The 24,664-nt window shown below is 39.9% G+C and overlaps 1 protein-coding gene across 1 annotated transcript in view; it reads right to left on the reverse strand.

Annotated features, from left to right (window-relative positions):
- The window catches only part of YAP1 (Yes associated protein 1), a 127,239-nt gene that overhangs the window by 13,172 nt on the left and 89,403 nt on the right, over positions 1-24,664 (reverse strand). The window contains exons 4-6 of the mRNA XM_019528535.1: positions 17,932-18,125; positions 15,730-15,777; positions 3,772-3,902 (exon numbers count right to left, since the gene is read on the reverse strand). Of these exons, the coding sequence (XP_019384080.1) occupies positions 3,772-3,902; positions 15,730-15,777; positions 17,932-18,125 (373 nt within the window). The remainder of the gene's footprint in view (positions 1-3,771; positions 3,903-15,729; positions 15,778-17,931; positions 18,126-24,664) is intronic.

Genomic DNA, 24,664 nt, shown 5'->3' on the forward strand with positions numbered 1-24,664 from the left:
GTGGGCAAAATGGCTGGACTCCATTTCCCAGCAGTCTGCCTGGGGTGTGTGGGCAGCTGATTGCAGCACTGCCCTGGCTCTGGACCATGCTGTCACTGCCACAAGAGCCACAAGATTGCAAAGCAGCTCCCTGCCCAGCCATGTGCCTTGCCAGTACTGCTGGGGCTGGTCTCCATGGAAACCGTGACCCTGTATTGTCACTGCCCCACTGTTCCTGGGGTCTCCATGGAAACTGGATGCAGCGATGCAAGCAGGGGCTGCTGGGAAATGGAGTCCATCACAGGCTTGATCTGGCCCACAGGCCAGACTGTCTGGCCCTGCTCCAGACTCAGAAGGAACATTAAGTGAGAGAGAGGGGGGGAAGGAGAGTGTGCCATTTGTGGAAAAAGGAAGGGAAACAAGCACCAATGTGAACTGGACTGGTAGAGTGCCAAAAGCTAAAAAAAAAATAATGAAAGAATTAATGAGTAAGGATGAAGAAAGTCTCAATATGAAACGGGGTACAGGTTGTAGCTGCACTGGTCTAAGGACATAAGTAGATATGAACTGTGGTTGCTTGGGGTTGCAAGGGGAGGTCAGGAAGGCCAAGGCAGAGATGGAACTGAGACTAGCTACCTGGATCCAGGACAACAAGAAGTCCTTTTTTAAATACAAAGGGGGCAAAAAGAATACCGGTTAATGTGGGGCCCCTGCAAGACACACTAGGAAATTTGGTCGTCACACCAGATGACAAAGCTAACCTATTTAATGACTTCTTTGCCTCCATTTTTCTGAGCAGGGACCGGATCAGCCCCCCCACCAGGACCCCCTCAGGCCCCAGGGGAGGCGCACCCAGGCCAGGGGTCAGGGAGGATCTAGTCATGGAACTTCTGGAGGGACTGGATGTATTTAAGTCAGCTGGTCCTGATGATCTTCACCCCAGAGTGCTGAGGGAATTACCTGTGGTCATTGCGAGACCCCTGGCACGGCTGTACGAGCACTCGTGGTGCTCTGGTGTGGTGCCAGAGGACTGGAAGAGGGCCAATCTGGTTCCCATCTTCAAAAAAGGGAGGAAGGAGGACCCGGGGAACTATAGGCCAGTTAGTCTTACCTCGATCCTGGGTAAGCTTTTTGAGAGAATTATCCTGGCACATGTCCACGAGGGGCCAGCGGAGATTATGCTTAGGGGCAACCAACATGGGTTCATTAGAGGCAGGTCCTGTCAAACCAACCTGGTGGCCTTCTATTGACCAGGTCACGAAATCCTTAGATGCAGGGGTAGCAGTGGACATAGTCTTTCTGGACTTTAGGAAGGCCTTCGACACTGCCTCTCACCCCGTTCTCATTAAAAAATTAGGGGACTGTGGTGCCGACACGTACACAGTCAATTGGGTCATTAACTGGCTGGAGGGCCACAGAGAGTGGTGCTGGATGGGTCATTTTCAACCTGGAGGGATGTGGGCCGTGGGGTCCCCCAGGTCTTGGTCCTCAGGCCCACACTGTTCAACATCTTCATCAGTGACTTGGACAAGGGGGTAAAAAGCACCCTCTTCAAATTTGCTGGCGACACTAAGATGTGGGCACTCTAGAAGGGAGGAATAGGCTGCAATTGGACCTAGACAGGTTACAGGGTTGGGCAGACGAGAATAGGATGGGATTCAGCACCGACAAGTGCAAGGTGATGCACCTGGGGAGGAAGAACCAGCAGCATACCTACAGGCCCGGGAACTCCCTTCTCGTCAGTGCAGACACAGAAAAGGATCTTGGAGTCATCGTTGATGCCAAGATGAGCATGGGCCGGCAGTGTGAGGATGAAGTCAGGAAAGCCAACCACACCTTGTCATGCATCCACAGATGCATCTCAAGCAGGTCCAAGGAGGTGATCCTCCCCCTCTATGTGACACTGGTCAGGCTGCATGCAGCTGGAGTACTGCATCCAGTTCTGGGCACTGCACTTCAAGAGGGATGTAGACAACATGGAGAGGGTCCAGAGGAAGACCACTAGCATGATTCGGGGACAACAGGGCAGACCCTACAATGAGAGACTGCGGGACCTGAACCTGTTCAGCCTCCACAAGAGAAGCCTGAGGGGGGATGTAGTGGCCTGTTACAAACTAAGGGGACCAGCAGGCACTGGGGAAGTCCCTGTTCCCCCGAGCACCGCTAGGAGTGACCAAGAATAACGGTCACAAGCTGGCAGAGGGTAAATTCAGACTAGATATCAGGAGGCGCGACCTCACGGTCAGGGCGGCTAGGATCTGGAACCAACTTCCAAGAGAAGTGGTGCTGGCTCCTACACTGGGGGTCTTTAAGAGGAGGCTAGACAAACACCTTGCTGGGGTCGTTTGATCCCAGTACTTTTTCATGCCATGGCAGGGGGTCGGACTTGATGATCTGCTCAGGTCCCTTCCAACCCTACCAACTATGAAACTATGAATGGTCTCTTTCCTGGATATGAAATGGAAAGACACAGTGTCAAGATTTGTTATAAAACATAGAAAAGGGTTACAGCAGTAACATTTCAACATGCTGGTCCTGTTCTTATATCATGCAGAGTAATCCAACAGACACTTATTATTGCAGTAACAACTTTGATACTATAACAATTAGTGAAAAATATAAGTTGAGCTTCATACTGAAAGGATTTATAAGGTTCCTAATTTTTTTATTCTATATAAAATAATGTATTGCTGCTGAGAGTGACAAGCATGTTATATTGCTGCGCAGAAACTTACAGGTATCCAGGGTACATTTATAATGCCCGCTTCTAAGAAGTGGACTGATACTTATAAAGATCATGGAAAGAAACATTAAGCTCAGGTATAGCTGAAGTATTCCAAACAGTTATCCTGCTCTATAAAATCTTGTTAAAATAGGTGCTGAGTGGGTTCATTCATTTAGAAGCCTGACTGAAACATCACCATCAAACAACGTTACAAAATTTATTACTGCAGTCAACGTTTCATCTCAGCCTTTAAAAAAATTAATCAGTTAGCAGAACTAAAAAATCCTGTCACCTCCATGAGCAACCCAGGGCTTGAATCTCCTAGTATGACGGATTATTTGACAGAGTGCATCAATTCTTTTCTATTTTTTTAAAATCCTTTTAGACAGTTAATGTAAGGATACAGTATTTTCTCCCAAACACTAAGAACAACCCATTTACTTACTCTACCCAAAACAATATATTTGTGACAAACTAGAGTGAACTCTGTCCTTGCCTTATGCAGCTGGGGAACAAAAATTATACAAATAGCAGAGGTCTATTTTTGCAGAAAACCAATCCAAAATTCCAACTGCTTGAATTAAGGGATGAACTTCAAATGATATGGTTTTAAAAAATGAATTGCATCAGTGTTTCTAGCATTAACAGTTACACAGTGAGAATGCTACAAGACTAAAATACCCTAAGTGGAGGAGGAAGCTGGGGGGAAGAAAGAATCCTAAGGTATATAGTCTTAAATGTGCCTTACAGTTCACTTGATCTCATAATAAGCTCATAATAACAAGTTCTCTGAGTCAGTAATTTTAAATGACTGTTAGTCAACAGATTATGCATAGGCAAACATGTTATGACTTTGAATAGGAATCCGTTCTACAAGTCTGAACAGTCTATTTCCTCCCACAGGAGACAGCTTTTAATCCTCAACTTTTACTGGACTTGCCATTTAAGGGAAGATTCATTTACAGCTGTGGCTTTTGGCACAGACAGATGTTCAAAATAAACTATTACATGTACTGAACAGAATCTTAAATCACAATCTTTTTCCTCTAGTAGCTACTCCTACAAACCTGTTCAGAAAAGGATCAGAACTATTTGTAGTCATTGTTCTCAGTTCCTGAGACATTCCAGGAGACGAAACTGGATTTTGAGAACCACTGTCTTGTTCCATTGTTGGAAGTTGGCTACGGAGAGCTAATTCCTAAAAAACAAGAAGTGAACACATTAGCAAGTTCAATGAAATACTTCAGGCTCATGAAATATTTGTGTGCAGCCAGAAACATCACAATAACTTAGATTTTTATATACTTCAAGTTACTGTATACAAATAGAAATACATTAAGTTTTTGAAGTCAGTAATAAACCCCACAGAATAATTATTCTGTGCCAACAAATTAAAGTACAGCCAATTGTTCTAATTAATAAGAAGGCTTCACTGCAAATATTTTAAAGTAATTATACTACCTACAATACAATACCCAAATTACCAGTTGGGCTGTTCGTAAACAATTTAACCAAAGAACTTCACTCTTCTTCCTGTTTGAAAATTATTTATGAACAAAGGTTGAAGTGATGTTGTAGCTGCAATGGACCAGGAAACATATGAGAGGCAAAGACTTTGGTGATATCTTGTATTAGGCGGATTGTATAGTTGGGAGAGATACTGGACAACCTTTCTTGCACAAGCTGCCCTTCCTCAGCTCTCTTAACGGCTTAAAACACTTCAAAACAGATTTATGAACAGACCAATTTTTCATAATTGTTCAACCTACTACCTCACCTGAATAAAACTGCATGTGAACTGCTGGCTGACTGCTTGTTACTTACTAGCTGATTGGTTATGGGGTCCCACTGTGTACCAATGTATGCAACTGTGTGTATATATGCAATCCTAGTTGTGAAAGTTCTCATCTTACTTTATTTACACCCTTCCCCTCCCTGCCAGGGGTCTGGCCAGGGTACACACAATTCCTAACTGCAAAGACTGCATCTATACATCCTTCCACCCCTCTCAACTGTGACCTCCATACAGTTTTAACACAACTGCCCATCACTGCATGCATCACTGTTGCAAACAAATCAGCTATTGCGTTGTGGATATGCATTCCCAGTCCTGACTGAAAGGGAAGCAGACAAACATGAACGACAGTCTCTGCATTAGAGATTTAGAATCATGGAAAATGAAGTTTGGAAGGGACCTCAAGAAGTCATCCAGTCCAATCCCTGCTCTAAGCAGGACCATCCCCCCTAACTAGATCATTTCAGCCAGGCCTTTGGTCGAGCCGGGCCTTAAAAACCTCCAAGGATGGAGCTTCCACCACGTCTCTACATAACCTGTTCCAGCGTTTTACTACCCTCTGAGCAAGAGAGTTTTTCGTAATATCCAACCTAAGCTTCCCTTGCTGCAACCTGACACCCTTGTCATCTGCCACCACTGAGAACAGTCAAGCTCCAGTAATAGTTTGTGGTGCTGTATGAAGCATCTGTACTGCATCAAACATAAGCTGTTTGTCTTTCCAATCAAAATGTATCCTCAGCATAACAGAGAAAGATTATAGGACTGGAAGGGACTTCCTGGGTCACTGAATCCAGTCCCCTGGCTACTGCATTCAACAGCAAAAAAACAACTTTCATAAAATGATCACATTCCTCATTCACGTCATTGTAGAACCTCCCAGAATCAAATAGTTATAAACCGTTTTTCCCCCCCAGCCAAAATGAGCCTCTCAGTTTCTCTCTTGTGTTTGCTCCACCCATATTTAGAAAATGCAATTTTATTCCCTTCTTAGTCTGTTATGCTAAACTGAATAAGAAAAGGTACAAAATTACAAATACAAGAAGGGTTTCTACAAGTATACCAGCAAAAAGAGGAAGATCAGGGAAAGTGTGGGTCCCATATTGAATGGGGGGCCACCTACTGATAGGTGATGTAGAAAAGGCTGAAGTATTCAATGCCTTTTTTATCTGTCTTCCCAGGCAAGGTCAGTTCCCAGATTACTGCAGCAATATGGGGAGAAGGTGAGCAGCCAACAGTGGCAAAAGAGCAGGTTAGGGACTACTTAAAAAAGCAGGACATGTACAAGTTGATGGGGCTAGATGTGATGCACTTGTGGGTGCTGAGGGAATTGGAAAATGTGACTGTAGAGGCATTGGTCATTAGTTTTGAAAACTCGTGGTGATAGGGAGAGGTTTCAGATTACTGGAAAGGGGAAAATATATTGCCCATCTTGAAGAAAGAGAATGAGGAGGATCCAAGGAACTACAGACTGGTGAGCCTCACCTCAGTCGTTGGAAAAAAATCATGGGGAGCAGGTCCTTAAAGAATGCATTTCTAAGTACTTGGACCAGAAGATGGTAAATAGGAACACTCAGTATGGATTCACCAAGGGCAAGTCATGCCTGACCAACCTGATTGCCTTCTTTAGTGAGATGACTGGCTCTGTAAATGTTGGGAGACCAGTGGATGTGGTATACTTTGACTTCAGCAAGGCTTTCAATATGGTCTCCCACAACATTCTTGCAAGCAAGTTAAGGAAGTATGGGCTGGATGATTGGACTGTAAGGTAAGAGGATTTTAAAAAAAAAAACTGGCTGGATCATTAGGCTCAAAGGGTAGTAATCAATGGGGCTTGATCTCTAGCTGGCAGTTGGAATCAACTGGAGTACCCCCGGCGTTGGAACTGGGGCCAGTTTTGTTCCATATCTTCATCAATGAACTGGAAGATGGGACTGAGTGCACCCTCATCAAGTTTGCAGATGACACCAAGGTGGGGGGAGTAGTAGATATGCTGGAAGGTAGGGCTGGGATTCAGAGACAGAGAGAAACTGGAGGATTTGAACCAAAAGAAAACTCATGAAGTTCAGTAAGGACAAATGCAAAGTTCTGCTATTAGGAGAGAACAATCCTGTACAAAGCTCTGCAAAAAGGCCCAGGGGTTACACTTGACAATAAGCTTAATATGAACGAGCAGTGTGCCCTTGTTGCCAAGAAGACTAACAGCATACAGGGTTGCATTGGTAGATGTGTTGCCAGCAGACTGAGGGAAGTAATTATTCCCATCTATTCAGCACTGGCAAGGCCACATCCGGAGTACTGTGTCGTTTTGTGCCCCCCCACTACAGAAAGGATGTAGACAGGTTGGAAAGAGTCCAGTGGAGGGCAATGAAAATGGTTTGCGGGGTCGGGCACACGACTTCTAAGGAGAGGCTGAGGGAACTGGGCTTATTTAGTCTGCAGAAGAGAAGACTAAGGAAGATTTAACGGGAGCAACGCTCAACTTCCTGAAGGGTGGTTGAAAAACAGACGGAGCTGGACTGTTCTCAGTGGTGGCAGATGACAGAACAAGGAGCAATGGTCAAGTTTCAGCAAGGGAAGTTTAGCTTTGGTACCAGGAAAAGCTTTCTTGCTATGAGAGTAGTGAAGTACTAGAAAAAGTTACCCAGACAGGTGGTGGAATCTCCATCCTTGGAGGTTTTTAAGACCTGGCTAGACAAAGCCTTGGCTGGCATGTTATAATTGAGAATGGTCCTGCTTAGAACAAGAAGCTGGGCTAGATGACCTCCTGAGGTTCCTTCCAACCCTAATTTTCTCCAATTCTATAACTCTTTGAAAAGTCTCGTCTCAAATAGGCTTCCCATTCTCCCTACCATCCTGTTCCTATTAGGATTTTCTGGAGCGTGTGGGTAACTGGAGTGGCATGTATATTTCAAATGAGGCATCACAAGGACTGTGTACAGTGGTATTTATACTTACCTTTCCATACTGGAAATGTCACTCTTTATGCATTGTAAGTTCTGGTCACTTTAACTTGGGTATATTATCTTTTTGGAAGTTCTGCTTCCACCCTGGATGCAACAGTTTCCATTTCCACACCCTCCTTCCTATCATCCATGTTATCTTTGTCTCCCTGATCAATTTTACCACCTTATGATCTTAGATCATAGGACCTTCACAGTCTCTTCCTGTCTTAAGCTAGCTTCCCCTTTCTCGTTAAATTTACAAACACCTTTGTGTTTCTTTCCATACTTTCTTTTATGCTTGGAGGAAGCTCTCCAGACATGCACAGCCACTTCATTGCTCTTAAGATCTCTCCGTTTAACTCTCCTCTGCAGAAAATACTGAGAAAACTGGCTATTACAGTGTTGAGACTACTGCATACGATGACCAATATTGCTTCCGCATCATTGTGATCATCAGCCATCTATCTCATCTCATACTTCAAGTACAAACTCTTTGGAATCAGATCCGCCTTTCCACTCTGTTTGCACAGGGGTTGACATAAAAACATCCTGGTCTGAAGGCACCAAGGAGTGACAATAATGCAAATACTAGTACTAATGAGCTTGCATACAACTAACTGAGATAACAGCTCACTATGAAGACTGAGCACCTCATCAGTGCACATCACCAACTCATTTAGTATATCTTAAAAAAAACCCCCGAACTCCAGTTTTTCTAAAAGCTCCATTTTTCAAAAGCTTCTAGTACAAAATTGGTAAGGCTGAAGATCCAGATTTCAGCTCCATGTGGCAAGCTTGCAAGAATCAAATTGTATGGAAAGGAGTAAAATTCGGGGGGAGGTTGCAAAACTGTGTACAAGTTACTTAGAAAAAAGGGCTTTAACCTCAAGGGAGAGCAGTCCAAAGGTAGTCATGGTAGAAAGAAACGAGGTTCTTTCATCATTTGGTGATAAACAGTGCATAAATGTGTGGCAACAACTTCTGAGAAGTATTCAAATAGCTACAAAACCCATAAACATTTGATTAAATAGCAAATGAGACTGGGTATGCACTCAGTGCTCAGTTTTTATTGGATTTAAATGTACTTCACTGCCAAAAGCATGAAAGGTTCATCTAGGAGTAGACCGGTGCAACGCAGATAAAAACTGACTACACTAAAAAGCTATTTTGTCAAGATTTCACAACAGCATTTTCCAAGAGGATTATTAAACTATAACCCCTGTTAAGATTGGCTCATGATGGAAAAAATACTAATTACTGACAGGCTGACCAGAAATTCAAATGTAAATTAATTATACTATTTCATAACACTGCAAGTCTACTGAATGACTTGTGTTCTCTGGAAATCTTACATCAACCATTTAAAGGAAGCCTCTGTATAGGTGTATAGAAGAATTTTCTATGATCATGTAATTGCTGATTAGTCTTTTTTACTTTCTGGTTATTTAAAAAAATAATACTAATAATCCAGCTATTCTGAATGACACAGGGTGTTTAGAAAGATTTCCAGACTATGAAAATAACCTGTTTTTTCATTACTTTAGTTGAAAATGTGAGATTTTTATTCACATCTTTAAAATATGTTTCTATTAGAACTCTTTGACCTTCTAGAGGCACAAATATAACTATGACAAAATTCTGGTTGAGATTACTATGACTTGACCTCCTATTTCTGTAAGTATGTCAAAGTTTTCTAACTACCTCAGGGTAAATAAAAGCTTAACACTCCTATTGTTAGTATATACTTCTAATTTTGGATATTATCTAGAAACACAAAATGAGAGTCAACTCCTTGGAGAAAGTGACTTTAGAGTGATCTCAGCACTTTGCAACTTATCCAGCTGTTCTTTTCCAAGCTTGTTTATTTTAGTTAAACAAAATGTTATATTTACAAGCTATTCATGAAACATGCAACTCACTCAAACTGAAGCTGAATGCTCTACCAGTGTAACAATATTATACTAGATCGCTATAACCCAAATTAATAATGTGGTCATATTTTAATTGCTGCAGCCACATTTACAGTTGCAAATGCATGGCTGCTACCACCTACCCCACAAACTAGCACCAAGTGCGGTCACCCCTATCTCTACTACCCCTCACCCCCACTGTTTAAGAATCTTGTATTATCTCAGGAGCAAATGGGTCTGTAACTTCAGCTCAATCTGTAAAAGCTTATGTTTTCATATACAAAATCAGGAACAAATCCTTGCAAGCGATCTGAGCAGGGGCATGGTTACACCACACAAATCAGCCTAAGCATTTTTTATTTACAAACATATTGCTGCTCAGGCAAAGACCACATCTAAACACTAAAAAGGAAGAAAAGGAACTAGTCAAAACTACTAGGGAAATGCCCTTGTTTGTAGGGTATAAACAGATAATTCTGTTATCTTCAGGCTTATAAACTATGAATGAAACATTTTTAGGTCCTACACCTGCACTGAACCTTGCAGAATGCAGGCATTTGTTTTCAGGACTAGGTCCTCATTCAGTAACGTATAAAATGTAACGTTCACTTTCCTACTGTTTTTCAGTTTGGCAGTTACTGTTACCAAAACTCTTAAACCTTTAAAATGCTCCTGTAATAATTTGTTCCTTTCTCAGCCTGTAGGTTTTCCTATGTGTACCTCTAACTCTCAATACAAGAGATATTCTACTCAATCACAAAAGGAACTAGGCAGCTAAAACTGGGTTTAGGTGGCAGATTAAGCGTTTAAATCCTAAGTAGAGACCCTAACTCTCTTGCACCCACAAGCAGCCACTTAACCCAGCTCAGGAGGCTCCTAGGTAACTAAACTCATTAGGTTTCTCCCTATTTGATCTGAAAGTTGCCTATATAGCTACAGTTGTGCCTTCTGCACATGTCAAGAACTTGCATATATCAAGCCCCATTTGGGCTTAGAGTGTGAGCAGAGCAGCACCTGAAGAGCCCAAACTAGCAGATGTGTTCAGGAGATGGCTACTACACAGTAACCAGAGGAACTTCATTCAAAAATACACTGAGCAGGATGTGGTGGGTGTATTCACCATGTACACAATAGTTAGCATTAAGAGACATTGTCTAGGAGACCCGAATCCTAAGTTTAGTTCTTAGTGTCAGACTGCATTTTAGATAAAAAACAGAAGTAATAAATTCTAAGAGCAGGGAAAGGAACCTGGAATTTTTCCATGTAGGTGAGCACCCCAACCACCAAACTACAGCATCAGGCTCTCTGTCATTCGCATTCCTTCAGGCTGCTTGAAACCCGCATTCCTTTCCAAGAGCAGCACAGTTTCAACAAAAGAATGACCCTACACAGCCTAGGCTCTTGCCTGGCAGCTACTTGACCACCTACTTCTTGTAGGAGCTGGGAAAAGAGTATTTGAATTCCCACAGGCCAAGGAGGGATTCTAAACTAGCTTTCTATTTCTAGGGCAAGTACTCAAAACACTAGGGTAGTATAGGCAGGCAGCACCCACATGCTCCATCAGCAGTGTCATCTTATAAGAAGAACAAGCCCTCCTGTATGCTTTGTGAGGAGGCTTGTAGGCATCTATGCTCAGAAGCAGGTCCTATGGTCTATATCTTAAATTAACAGAAGTCCCTTCTCTTGCTGCTCTTACTTAGGTGCCTATGCTCAAGATGGGAGCAGGAGTTCAGATGCATCTTTGTGTTCAGAATTTCTTAGCTGAATGCAGCTCTCTGTTCAGCATAGGTTTCTTGGATCTCCCTAGGCATAGTAAAGGGAGCCAAGACACCTAACCCTGCACTATGGGGTTCACTCCATTGCCATGTATCTAAAAAGCAAGGCATTGGTAGCACCTAACTTGATTGATCTGGCCCGGTGTGGAAAAGTTTTGACATATCTGGCAAACACTTAATATGCATAAGCAAGCCAAATATATTACACTGCAATTACCAAGTATGAATGGAATCTTCAAACTGGGTTTTGACTCAAGAATCATCTAAGAATCCTAATTTTCATAGGCTTGTATTCATTTTGAAAAACTGGCTGATGCCTAGCTATTCGAGCAGCCTCTAGACTTAAATTTCTTTTGCATAATTTCTAGCCTTTAAAAAAAAAAAGAAAATACTCTAGTGCCTATATTCCTTATGCAACATCCGTTGCATCATTTTTAGGACTTAATTAGAATAACATCTGAGTGCTAGTTTGACTGTAGTGAAAGCACTAGGATGGAGATGGAAATGATGCTGTAATAAGATGCAAAAATGAATAAACTCTGAACCTGAAAACAGCACAAGTATGCACTGGAAATTCAATGCAGTGTGCTACAGCTCCAGTGTAGTCATAAGCACTAGTCTGTAGGGAGTTAAAGACAAGTAAAAATGCAGGAGAAAAGATGGATTCATGAGCTGTTGTCTCATTGGAAAGATAAATGATTCCCATGCACCTGGTTATATAGACAAGTGGGCAAAAGAGAAAATAGCAAAATGATTTTGCCTTTAAGTCCATTAGAAACTTGTTTCTTGCCTAAAGGGACAATACTTTTAGTTTAAGTTACGCATATGTAAAAATAAATATTCTTCCCTGTAACTTCTGGCTGTTGATGCTCAAACATCTCCCACATTTGAATGAACAGAGAAGCATGAAACTCCTTGTACTATTAATAGTTCTGCTGTCACCACATATTAAACCAATAAACAAACTTAAATTTAACTTAGATTTATTGTTCTGAGTAAGTCGTTCAGGTATGCAATTCTAGGAGCCAAGGAATATTTATAACTACAGTACCCACGAAAGCTGAAACACAAATGCTGCCTTTCCAGTAAAATTAATGAACTGAATTTCACATTTTGAGCATTCTTCCGCCAGCCAGCATGCAGCCCAGAATCTGACCACAGAGAACTCCCCTTCACTAACTGGGACTGTTCACAGTCTGTCTCGTTTACATTTGCTAGACACTTGCAAAATAGTATACTAGAGTGCTCCCTGCATCATTTTTTCATTTTTTAGCAATAAATTAAATTAAGCAACTTCTTCATCAGATCTTAACTATGTAAATGTGAGCTGAAGCTCTGTCTGAGCACTTTCCTTTAGCAAGTTTCAACCATACCAATGGATGATAAAACAATGTTAGATTCACACACTGGTGTATTAAGGAATTAATATTCTGCCAAAGAATTTCACAGAAGTGCTGTCTCACTAACACCCCAGTTCAGGAAAACATCCCTGTTTAGGACAGCACAAAGAATATGCTTAAATAATGTCCTAATTCACAACCCTCAACCCTGGTAATAGCACAGATGCTATTGAGCACAGAACAGATGATTCAAATATCTCATATTAATTGCCAAAGGCAAATGACAGCTAAAAGAATTGTCAAGAACACTTGATTTTTGTCCCCTGCCAAAAGAAAGTGACCAAAGAGTCCAAAATTATCTTATTTGGTTGCAAGAGCGGACTTAAATGGGTCAAGGTAGTCTCAGGACTGCCAGTAAAGTCAAAGTTTCCTTAATACAAGGTTGCCAGCATTCACCCCAGATGGGAGAAATCCCTAACCAAATGATATGAGATATGGGTTTTTTTGCACAAGGGCTCATCTGAGAGATAATAGCTTCTTTAACTTCTGGACGTAAGACCATTACAGGACTTAATTAATCTAGTAATAACAGTGCTGGATCCAACATGGATTCACAGAAAAGTTGGGACTGGAAAGTGACCTCGGGAGGTCATTAGTCCAATTCCCTACTAAAGAAAGGTTTGTTTTTGTCTAAACCATCCTCAGCAAATATTTGCCTAATCTGCTTTTGGAAGCTTCCAAAGTGGTGACACCTTGAAGCACTTTCAATAATTCCTGAAACTTTAAAAGAAACAAATTCCCTTCCCCCTGACCCAAACCAAAAAAATCTATTATGGGAGCGCTAATCCAGTCTGAATTGATGAATTTGTATCTGTCAAACACAGGAATGATCTGACAGCAATAAGCAGTCTACTGAAGAAATTTATCACACTTTTGTATTTTTTTCCCCCCAAGTGAAGACAGGAATTTATCAGGCTGTCCAAGACTTATAACAGTTTTGCAAATTGGGACTGCCTAAGTATTACTGATAGGAAAGGCCAAAACTGTTTGCAAGCATAAGCTCTCAAGAATTGTTTTTAATGTGTTCAAATTTCCTTCCATCTCTGACCACTCATTGCCTTGTTAAAGTGACATATGAAGAAAGCATTAAATATACATTCAGATTTTGTTATACAACTAGTGGAACAATAGCTGTCAGGCCAACAGCAGAGTGACCTACTGCTTGCACACTTTTGTCTCTCCCTCAGGTCACACTCTGAAACCCAACTGAGTCCCTTACCAAAAAGGGCAGACTATATAATAGGTCCCACACATCCTCTTGGGAACAAGGGTGAGTCTGATGTAAGCCTGAACTAAACAAACTCATATGTAATCCTGATCTCCCTGCATGCCCATTCACCAGTTCCAGCCTGTAGAATAAGACTGAGGGTGTCACTTAGATGCTAATCCAGAAGAGATCCACATGATTATGACTTACAGAAGCCACCACTAGCAAAAATGTTTAAATCAATCCTGACCAAAAACCATTGTATTATTTTGTACCCGTTTTAATTCATTCAACTATTATACACATGACCCTATAAAGCACACTGTGCAGCAAGGTCTCTGTAGCTTCTGTACCATTTTGTGTTGCAACTAGAAACCTGAGTATTTTGAACCCAATCTTGTTACTGAGTTAAATATGAAAATGAACAATTGGTACTACGCTCACTGTACTATTTTGTTTTTAACTTTATTAAATATTTATTTGCAGTACAATATCTTTCAATTTGATGTATATTTCTGTGTCATCCACAAGCACCTTTGATGGCTGCTGTAAGAGAAAGAGAATGTCTAAGTTCTGATATATGAAAGGGGTAAAATGGGGAACATACGAAAAAAGGATGCCAGCTTGGATGCTAGAGACATGACATCTAGAACTCAGGAAGAAAAGCATCTCTTTACCATCTGTTGGTGGCTACTTGTGTCTTAACTTGAATTTAAGGAGAGACTGGAAAGAACTTGAATAACACCCCTCATCCCAGTGTAATTTAGGGACAGTTATCCCATACCTCACCAGTGCAACCAACAATGATGTAAATACACATTAAGTAGCCAATTCTCCAAAGAATGATCACTGAATTAGTTAACAATGGCATTTTAGTTACCACAGTTAGACTTTAGAGGTTTTTTTCCCCTCTAGGGTATCAGTTAGACAGCACATGTTTTCATGAAGTCCTTATTTTGAAGATTTCTTTTTACAACGTAAAAGCTTATAGAAGTTTTGTAAGATATGTTCTGAAGCTCCATTTGGCAACACAGCATGTCCTGGGAAGTGACTCTTGTGGTAGTGGAAATGTATAATATTAGTATCTTTATTCTGTTTTGTTTTCCTATTACAAAAACAACATATAGCTTGTATGTGCTATTCAAGTTGCCAATATGCGTAATATCCAAAGAATGGGCATATTAAGAATATTACACATGATGACTGTAACAACCTCAAAGTGAAACTAAGGCTTAAGACATCTAGGGAAATACACCTTCCAAATTAAACATTCCATTGCTTTCAACTCTCCATGGTCTAGGAGTTCACATTCAATTATTTACCCAGAACCCAGTTATTCTTTACGTTCTTGCAGTTTCTTTTTCCATAGTTTTTTTTAAATCTATGCACAAACTATATCTGTGCCAAAGCCTATTTAACCTGATTTCCATGTTGTACATAATTCAATTTCAGAAACTATTTCAGCAGTTTAATCTATTCTTAATGATACTGTATTTACAAGCTTGCTGCCTTTAAATCCCTTGCATGCATTTTAGATGAGTTTGTTTATTTCCTTAATTTACAGGAGCGTTAATCATTAGATGGGATTTGTTTAGACAAACTGTGCTTAAGAACACCACCACATTTCAAGCATATGAATAGTATTTAAACACCACAAGCTACTCTGTATTATATTTAATGGGAGGTTAGATACATTATCTATTCTGATTGGATCAGAATTGGTACTTCAGTATCCTCAAGAATGATCAACAAGAGAAAGTTATTTGCAATACAATGCAAAAAAAAAGGTAACAAATTCCCCAATTGTTTTGAAAGACTGAAATAATATTGAAGTAATGTACCATTTTAAAACACAGATGTTAGGGTAATGACGGTGGCTCAAAAAAGCGAATGGCTAGTTGTTTTTCAGGATGATTTCACAAGCTCCTCACCTAGCCTAATTTAATGTTTTTTTTCCCCACTTCTAATTATGCTGAAACATCAGTTAAGAGCCTACCTGATGTTTTGGAGAATTTGCTGTGCTGGGATTGATATTCCGCAATGCCTAAGAGTAAAAAATAAGATGGATACAAATTACTTTAAAGCTGCATGGTTCAGATGTGCAGGCTGACTTACAAACACCATCCTGTAGTATCAAGTCCCCAAGACAGCCCAAGATGAGATAGGATAAGAGAATTAAGAGCCGATGAAAATCACCGCACAATGAAACAAAAAACTGAGTACATGAATGACGTAGAAGCTTAAACGCCCAGGGAAAAAATACGAAGGAAACTGGTGGTCACTCCATCCAAAGTTAGTCAGATTTCTCCCAAAGAACTGAGGGAAGAAGGAAATTAGAAGTCCTACCTAAGAGCATGCTAGCACAGGGTAGACATTTGTTGGAGGATTAATAGCAAAGCAGGAACAACAGAAGCCCAGGTGCTGAAGCAGAGAGAGACCAGATGCTATCTTAAAGACATGTTTTTATCTGAAGTATTTGAAATGAAATGAAAAGAAAAGAAAAAGCCCTGGACTCTATAAGGATCTCCGATCTTGTATCCAGAGACGATAAAGATATCTACAATCTGGCCCTGAGTACAAAAGATCATGGGAGTTAGATTCCAGGACAAGGACAGTCTACTGCAGGTGTGATGAAGAAAAAAAGAAGTTATCTCTGAGGACATGAAGATGTTATCTTCTGATATAAAGCCCATCACCCAAAATGAGAAGTGAACAGGATAAGATTAAGGTTCTTTCTTGTCAAAGAAGAGATTAGTGCTTCACCCAAGTCAAAAAACTTCCAAATATTCTAAACTTAGAATACCTAAATATCTAGGACAAAAGAACAGCCAACTTCCTACCAAAGATAATGAAATGAATAGAACTTTTGTTTATTGGAACAAAATATCACAGTCTCCAGAGTAACTTGGTTGCAAAAACTAAACCAAAATTTGTTGTCTATAAATCAAATCCGGGTAAAATGTTACATTAAAAGCCAGTTTAAAAAAAACAGAGTAAAAGGGATTATAATATTCAACAAGTTTGGCTGGCTTTAAGTGAATGCTATTGGAATTACTTCCTTGTCATGACAAGGTAAGACCTTTCTAATGTAAATGTTTTTTTAATTTTCCTCATATAAAGAGCTGCTTCCAGCACAACATATAATTAGTATAATAACGTGTTCCCATCTGTTACTAAATGGTAGATATATGTATTTGTTATGTCCCTACCCAACATTAGACATAGGTTTAACAAAACTGCGTTACATTAAGTTTTCTTTTTCCTCTATTCCTGCTAATACTGCCATTACTCTTTGAAAAGACTGTGCTGTTAACTAAATAATAGCAAAAATTCTGTAATATTTTCCATCTTCAAAGTCATTTTGATCAAATGAAACGTCAAAATATCCTATGAGAAAGGCAGTGATTGCCATTTTATGGATGGAAAAAACAGAAGCAGGAGTTTTAAATAATTTAATCAAAGTTCACAAATGAAAAAAGTTGGAATCTGAAATCCAAAGTTCCCAATTCCTAAAGAGATACCCCAGTAAATAAACTCTCGATGCCCATTTTCTGGTACTAGAAAAAGTTCTAAAAGGAACAGCTTTCAGTTTAAGCACAAGTCTGAAATACCTGCACATAAGAGAACCTCCTGTTCAAAGCCAAGAATGGTTGATAATAAATTTTCCAACCTGACAATTCATTCCCAATTGGATAGCTTTCAGCAATAAGACAATTCTTCCATGTATAGTACAGAACTTTATAAGGACTTTGGGATCCTTCTAGATAGCGATGTATTCTAAAAATATACCCTTTTTGAATAGTTGTCTATTCAAAAAGGTTTTTGCTCCCCTAAAATGATGGTTAAAGAAATACTGTAGGCACCCAGCCTTTCTGCCTCCTGCATGGTTCCAGGTTTACTGGACATGGAAAAAAATCTTCTCTCTCAGGTAAGATCATCAGCCTGTGCTGCTTTCCTAAGTTTGCCACCTGAATATCAGTAAGCAAAGAATTTTGCTGAAGCAAACACCTTTCACAAGGTATGTCTGAGGCTTCCATGCTGAGCTGATGATGCAACAAAACAAAGGTAGCACAATCCTGCGGTCCTTCTGGGGCTTAAAGCCTTGCATGTGGTCACTCACGTTTTACACTCAAAGTACAATTTAAGCACAACAGAAACATACAAAAATAAGAAGATATAGTGGAAGCATGTGTCTAACCTGTGGCCTCACCTGCCGAAGCAGTTCTTGATGCTTCAGTCGCAGTCTCTCTTTCTCCATTTGCAACTGTTGCAATCTCATCTGTTGCTGCTGACTGGAGTTGCCACTGCCCATCACACCTCCTTGAGGACTCTGAGGAGCTAATGAAGGTGGCTGCTTCACTGGAGCGCTTTGGGTGATTCGTGGATTCATAGCTAAGGAGTCAAAACAATATGTATTTTAAAACTATAATTCAAATATGTCTGCAGAAGAAAAAGAAATGTCCTTAACGTGATTTATACGAAAACTCATAAACCCCTACAAACCACAACTGTACAAACCATACATCTATATTGATTCTCACAGGATGTACAACCAAAATAACTGTTTGTCACTGTTGAGATTTCACTGTAATAGTCCAGATTTTCTGAACAGTGTGAACCAAAATGGCATCCAACTGTTTGAAAGTCTGGATCTCTATTTAGAGGTAGTGCAAAACATGCAACTAAAATAATAAAATGGTTGCAATCAAAATATGTTAAAATCAAAATGATCATTCATATGATCTAACTTCCTTAATAATAATTTTTTTCAAAGCATCAGACAAGCCAGGTATATTCATCGAGATCTAACAGTTCAATATTGATATTAGAGAGCACTAAATGCTTAACAATGGAACGTATATAGTGGATCACCTAATTTTAAATCCTGTTATTTTAATAACATCCCCTAAAGTGTATTCTCCAGTTTTAAATTATCCTAATAAGTTGGAGCTTCTACTGCTTGGCCTTGGGAAACTAATACATCTCATTGTAACATAAGCATTTTTCCTTAAAGTATTTCTTTTCCTCTCATTTCATCCAGTACCCTTTCATTATACCCTCCTGTACATTTAAAGCACGTACGACCTCTGGTTAAGAAGCCATCATTTGACCTGGGATGACAGGCTGTTTCAGCACAAAAGAAAAACTGATAGCTCCTTTAGACAGGGTGAATTTTAAATCATATAGAAGAACACCTAGAATACTGTTAGGTATTTTCTAAGAGGATAAGTTAGTAACAATCCTCATATCTGACTTAATTTCCACTATAAAGGATTCTTGCGACTTCTTTTTAAGAAGCCTTAACCCTGCTGCTGTTTACTATGGGCCTTTCATCCTCAGCAGGAAGGTAACAGGCCTCACACTACAGAAGTACCTTTTCTTTGTTCCATGACATTCTACAAAGATTTAACTACTTTTTATAATTCTTTACTACTGTAGTTTCTTTACTTCCATGATGATCCCCATGAGACCCCACTCCCCTAAGTAGGAGAACCACATGGGGAAGAAACCCCTCATCCCCTAAAATGGCAGAGGGAGAAAACTATACCAGACTTTCAAAACATACTCTACATTCAGCACAAGGCATCAGTAGTCCATAATTTCTCACTTTGGAAAAACAGCCTGTTTTTGTTAACTGCAATGGTGGAACTCATTCTTGCATTGCAGGAGGTTTAGGATTTTGCTCTTTAAAGAGCTGGAGGAAATTGTGCATAGAGTGGGGAAAAAGAAATGAAAATCTCTCTCTCAAAAGAGCATTACTTAGCCTGTATTCTCGTGATGAAGGGTGCAGGGAGAGCTCTGATTTTTCATGATTAAAAAACCATAATCAAATACCAAAATGTATAGGTATTTAGAATTTATTTTATTATAATGATTGAGGCAGTGGTAGACTTCCAAGTTGCTTTAAAATCATAAATATATCAGTAAAACATTGTGTTCAACTGATTCGTATGTATTAGAGGAGTTTCATTTTAATGGCAGAAAAATGTGGATTTTGAGGGAAGAATTTGTGATTTTTAATCAGAGAATTTGCCATTTTTAAACAGAGGAAACCAGGATCCCTGCTTATGATATAGTCTTTGATTATATGATCATCTACTACTAATTTCCCCTCTAGGTTTCATGTCTCATTCAGTACAAAGGTTGAAAGGAGAAGCAAACCAAAGTTAAGGGTGCATAGACAGCAAACCATACATTTGGCACTGCTCAGCTTTTAAGTACTTGGGTTATTTAGGTTGCAAAACTTTCTTGTAATTTTTCTAAAATTGTTCCAGTAATTATAGCCAATTGCAGAAGTTGATATTAATCTGTGAATTTCATCGATGTGCTAGTCATTCCATCATTCAGATAAAAAAAAGTGTGTTAAATGAGATCACGTTTATATATTTATATCTTTGTGGTACTACTTTAGAACATTTCAGACGTACTAATATAAATTTTTCCATAGCTTTTCATTCATATCTTAAATAAACGTGGCAATCTTTGTAGCTGTGGATTATTTTGGGGAATGAAAAATATCATGGTATCCTATTAAAACACAAAATTTATACCATTCACCTTTAAAAAGTGACTGGATTTCATATTAATAGTATTCCTAAAAGATATCAAAGTACTGGAAAGTGCTGATTATCTGAAATAGAAATGTCAACAAAACTCATTAACTTCCATGAATTTATATAATACAAACTGTTTTTTCAATCAGTCTCATCTAGAAGTCAGCATCTTTTACTATAACAACATTTGGTTTTGATTTAATTGTACTGTTAGAATAATTTGGGGAAATGATTAAAAACCTAGACACTAATTATATGTATAATTAAAAAAGTAACTATATTCTATTTTCAAATTCAGCACTGTTAAAATAAAAGTATTCTAAATGAATTTAAAGCAAAGCCTAAGCTATTAAAGTACTGAACCAGCAAAATCACAACTACTGTTATGTATTTAATTCAGCCATGCTCTACTATGTCACAGAAACGAAATACATTTAAGGAGTGAGCAGAAACTGGGTCAGCATCCATTCGTTTTAAACAGTTACCAGGTTGCTTGTCTATAAGCTAAATCTTTGTTTGAAGATAGAAATAGCAAGAAAGTATACCAGTATTGTTAAGTAACTTTACAAGTCCTTAATAAAAAATATTGTTGAAAAGTTGTTTGACGTGTTGTTTTGTATTTAAATTGGGTCATGCTGTTAACAAGCATTAAATATTTTTAAACACTGCTAATGGCTTTTCAAACAGCTACTTAAAAAGTGTTGAAGATAACATAAAAGTTTGCCCTACTGCAACTCTGGATTAAAATTTATAACAAACTAACATGATATTTAAAAACTTCAATTGTGGCTGGATAACTACTAAAAGGAGAAAACAAAACACTGAAAAGATAGCTGCTGGCTCTCTACAAACACTTCATGGTCAGGCTACAATTGGGGTGCACAACGCAAGCCTGCACGCTGCACACACCAATCGTAGTTTTTTGTTAAAATATTTTACTACGTGAAAAAGATTTGAAAAGTAAAATACTGACTCTTTGGTCCTCACTTTAGGGCTATCCATTAACCTGCATATGCATGCCTACACTATCCATTCTTGCAAAGCATGTTGAGAGCTTGCATCTGATGAGAGAAGATCATATTAATGGTCAGCCTCCGCTGGGAAACTATCTTACACCTCAATCCAGTTGGGAGTTGGGCATTCCCAGTTAATACATCCATGAAGCATGAAGCTCCAACTCTATGATGCACTGACATGCTGCTAAGGAAAGCTGATGCTCTTCAACTTCACTCTCATGACTTCTTCTATTGACCTCAACCAAACCAAACGACTCTGCCTGTGCTTCCTGATGCGGCGCTGACCCAGCTCAGCGTGGCGCTGCGTGGGGCTGTGCAGCTCCAGGCAGTACCAGGGCCACTTGGGCTGTCACCCAGGGGCCGGCATCACTCATAGAGACTGTGTGCTGTGCTGGGCCGGGTCCTGCCTCCGTGGAACCAGCCCAACCCAATGGCACAAGGGCTCTGTGAAGGCAGGACCCAGCCTGGCACAACACATTGTCCCTGAGAGCAGCACTGCCCCCCAGGTGACAGCCTGGGCAGCCCTGGTGCTGCTTGAAGCTGCATGGCCCCACACGGTGCCACGCTGAGCCGGACCGGTCCCATGACAGGCGGTGCCAGCTCTGAGGCGATCAGGCTGGGCTGCGCTGGTGGGAGCTCTGGCCACAGCAGGTCCTGAGCGCCCCACAGCTGCTGCCATGGGGGGGGGGGGGGCGGCGCTGTGGGCCCTGCAGAGGACTCATGCTCCCTAAGCAGCCTCCCTACCCCCACACATGCTAGGGCAGCTGGGGGCACCATAAAGACCTCTCTGGAGGTCCAAGCCCCTGCTTGTCCCACCACTGTTTTCCGGGGTGTTTTTATTTGATACCTGGAAATCCAGGTATCAGATTTTGAGCCAATGTCCCCTCACAGACTGACGTGCTGGTGGGGCAGCACCTGCACATACACTCAGCCCCCACAGCCTCAGATCAACTGTCCGAGGCTCCGTGATTGACCAGTCAATCGACTGGTGGGTGACCACTGGTCTAGTCACTTGCTTGCCGGTTCAATCTATGCAGATTAGACTAAACTGCCAAGATGAAATCAATTCTGGCTTGGGTTTTCCAAATGTCTGTACTAAGCCCTAAAGATAGATTTTCACAAAAGCCCCTATCTGACCCGGTAACATAAACCTCAGCACTTTCACAGTGGGAGTACAGCTTCTCTGAGATATTTCAGCATATCTGAAGAAAGTTTGGGGTACAAAAATAGTGTGGACTATTTTATCATTAGTTTTGGATTTAAGTTCTTGTTCTTCTTAGAGTAACGGTTTTAATCCTGGACAATTCATTTCAGAGCAGACAGGCATTTTAAGGGAGAAATTTCTTAGAACAAAACTTTGTAAGATCTGAAGTATGTTAACAATTAGAATTTAAAGAACAATTAAAACAAGTCACGTTACCAGTTAAGTCTACAAAACAGGAAGAAACTAGCATCATATAAACAAAACTTTTTGAGATTTTAATTTTTTAAAGTAGTTTTTAAGGTTTATTTTATAGCCAGGATGACTGTGAATATCAGAAGGGAGAAGAAAGCCTTTAAATGGTAAGAATGAATGTAAGTGCATCATTTTTTAATTTTCAGTTAAAAAAAACACAGCATTTCAAAACATAATATTTAATACTGGGAGAGAAAACAACTTGGTTCAAACAAAATGACAAGGAAAATTAAGATTGTTTATAAAAACTTTAAACCTCTTAATTCTGGTTAATCACATACCTAAAGTATCACCCTGGGGCAATCTTTTGTTTTTGCTATAAACTAAGTACCCAATAAGAAGCAGTGAATGATTGTCAGAATTTGAAATGTAAAAGGCTGATGGATAGAGGCTCTGTGACTAATTGAGGAAAGGAGTGATGAAATCTACACAGTAAAGGCTACCTAACACTATCAGTATAATCTCATGTAAACATATTTGTTTTTGTGCACCTCAGATGCACCTCACTTTAAATGGCTTTAATTCAAAGACAAACATCTTCATTTATCTACTAGAGCTGGGATTTATCAGTTTCCTGATGTATCCTGTTCCTTACCTTCCTTGGGTATGGAAAGCATTTAAGTATGGGGCTCTGCACCCACACAGGGCAGCAGCAAAGACCTCACAAGCAGACAAGGAACAAACAAGGCTTTGTTTCTAGGGGAAGAGAAGGGGATTTGGGGGAGGGGTAAACCAGCATTTTTTAAACACAGGCAATGAGATATAATTCCCCCCCCCATTATGTGCTCTTTTATAGCTAGAACATGGTTTAGTTTCATATTCTGTAACCTACAATCACTTATAGCATAATATGGATTTTGGAAAAGTTTTCAGTTCCTGTGCTTTTAAAATGTGAGATTAACTATTCTATCAGCACCCAAAGAGCAGATAATGCCATAGATAATGAATACGTGACAGTTATGGAAAAATTAGACCACCCTTCACATGCTTAAAGAAAAGAGGAGTAAATAATTACTTCTTTTGGCTTTTTGAAGAAAAGAACAGAGAATATATAACAATTAAGACATATGGGGCCAATTTTCTGCTGCTATAAACTGGCATAGCACCTCAGAAGTCACAGCACTGCTGCCAACTGATAGCAGCAGAAGATCTGTCCCAGGACCCACTCCTGCAGATGTATAGAAAGACTGCTTACATGGAGAATAGAGCAAAGTAAAAAAAAAAATCATCCTTTTATTAACTGCTTCTCAAAACTACATGCACTCTCCAAATATGTTTTTTCTCTCTTTTTTTCTATGTTCTGAAAACACTAACTTGCTTTTTTGACAAGTAACAATCAATGTGACTGTTACAGAAAGAATGGAGAATACTTCTTTATTTTCTTATTTATTTTAAACAGGTGGCAGCATTATGTGCATATTTTTTAAAGTTACATTTATTCAGTTTCTGTGGTTTATATAGCAAAGAGAAAAAGGTTTTGTTTATTTAAATAGGAAAACATGGTATAAAGATATATAAAACTATTAGTGGGATTTGGGCAAAAGAATATGGCTGGGAACGCTTAAAGAGAAACGTTAACGTCTTTTTATAAATATGTGCCAGCAGCTTGTTGTTTAAAAATCCTACTAGTCAGCCTTCTGGATAGCAATATTTATAATATATTTTGCTCTTCCCTTTTAGGGGATACAAAATGATTTGAGAAGAGTGTTACTGTCACAGGATCAAGGAGCTGTCCTGTGACTAATATAGGGTTAAGGAGCTGCCAATCACCAGGGGCAGCTCAGATGCTGGTTGCCACAGCAACCAGACAGGTCAGGTGACCAGAAGAGGGCAGGGCCGGGCCTTTATAAACAGCCCAGGCCGGAGCCAGGGTAGCAGTTCCCCTCTGGCAGGGGCAGGGGCAGG

This window comes from Crocodylus porosus, unplaced genomic scaffold (genome assembly GCF_001723895.1).
Source record: "Crocodylus porosus isolate Cpor-Errol unplaced genomic scaffold, CroPor_comp1, whole genome shotgun sequence".
Lineage (NCBI taxonomy): Eukaryota > Metazoa > Chordata > Crocodylia > Crocodylidae > Crocodylus > Crocodylus porosus.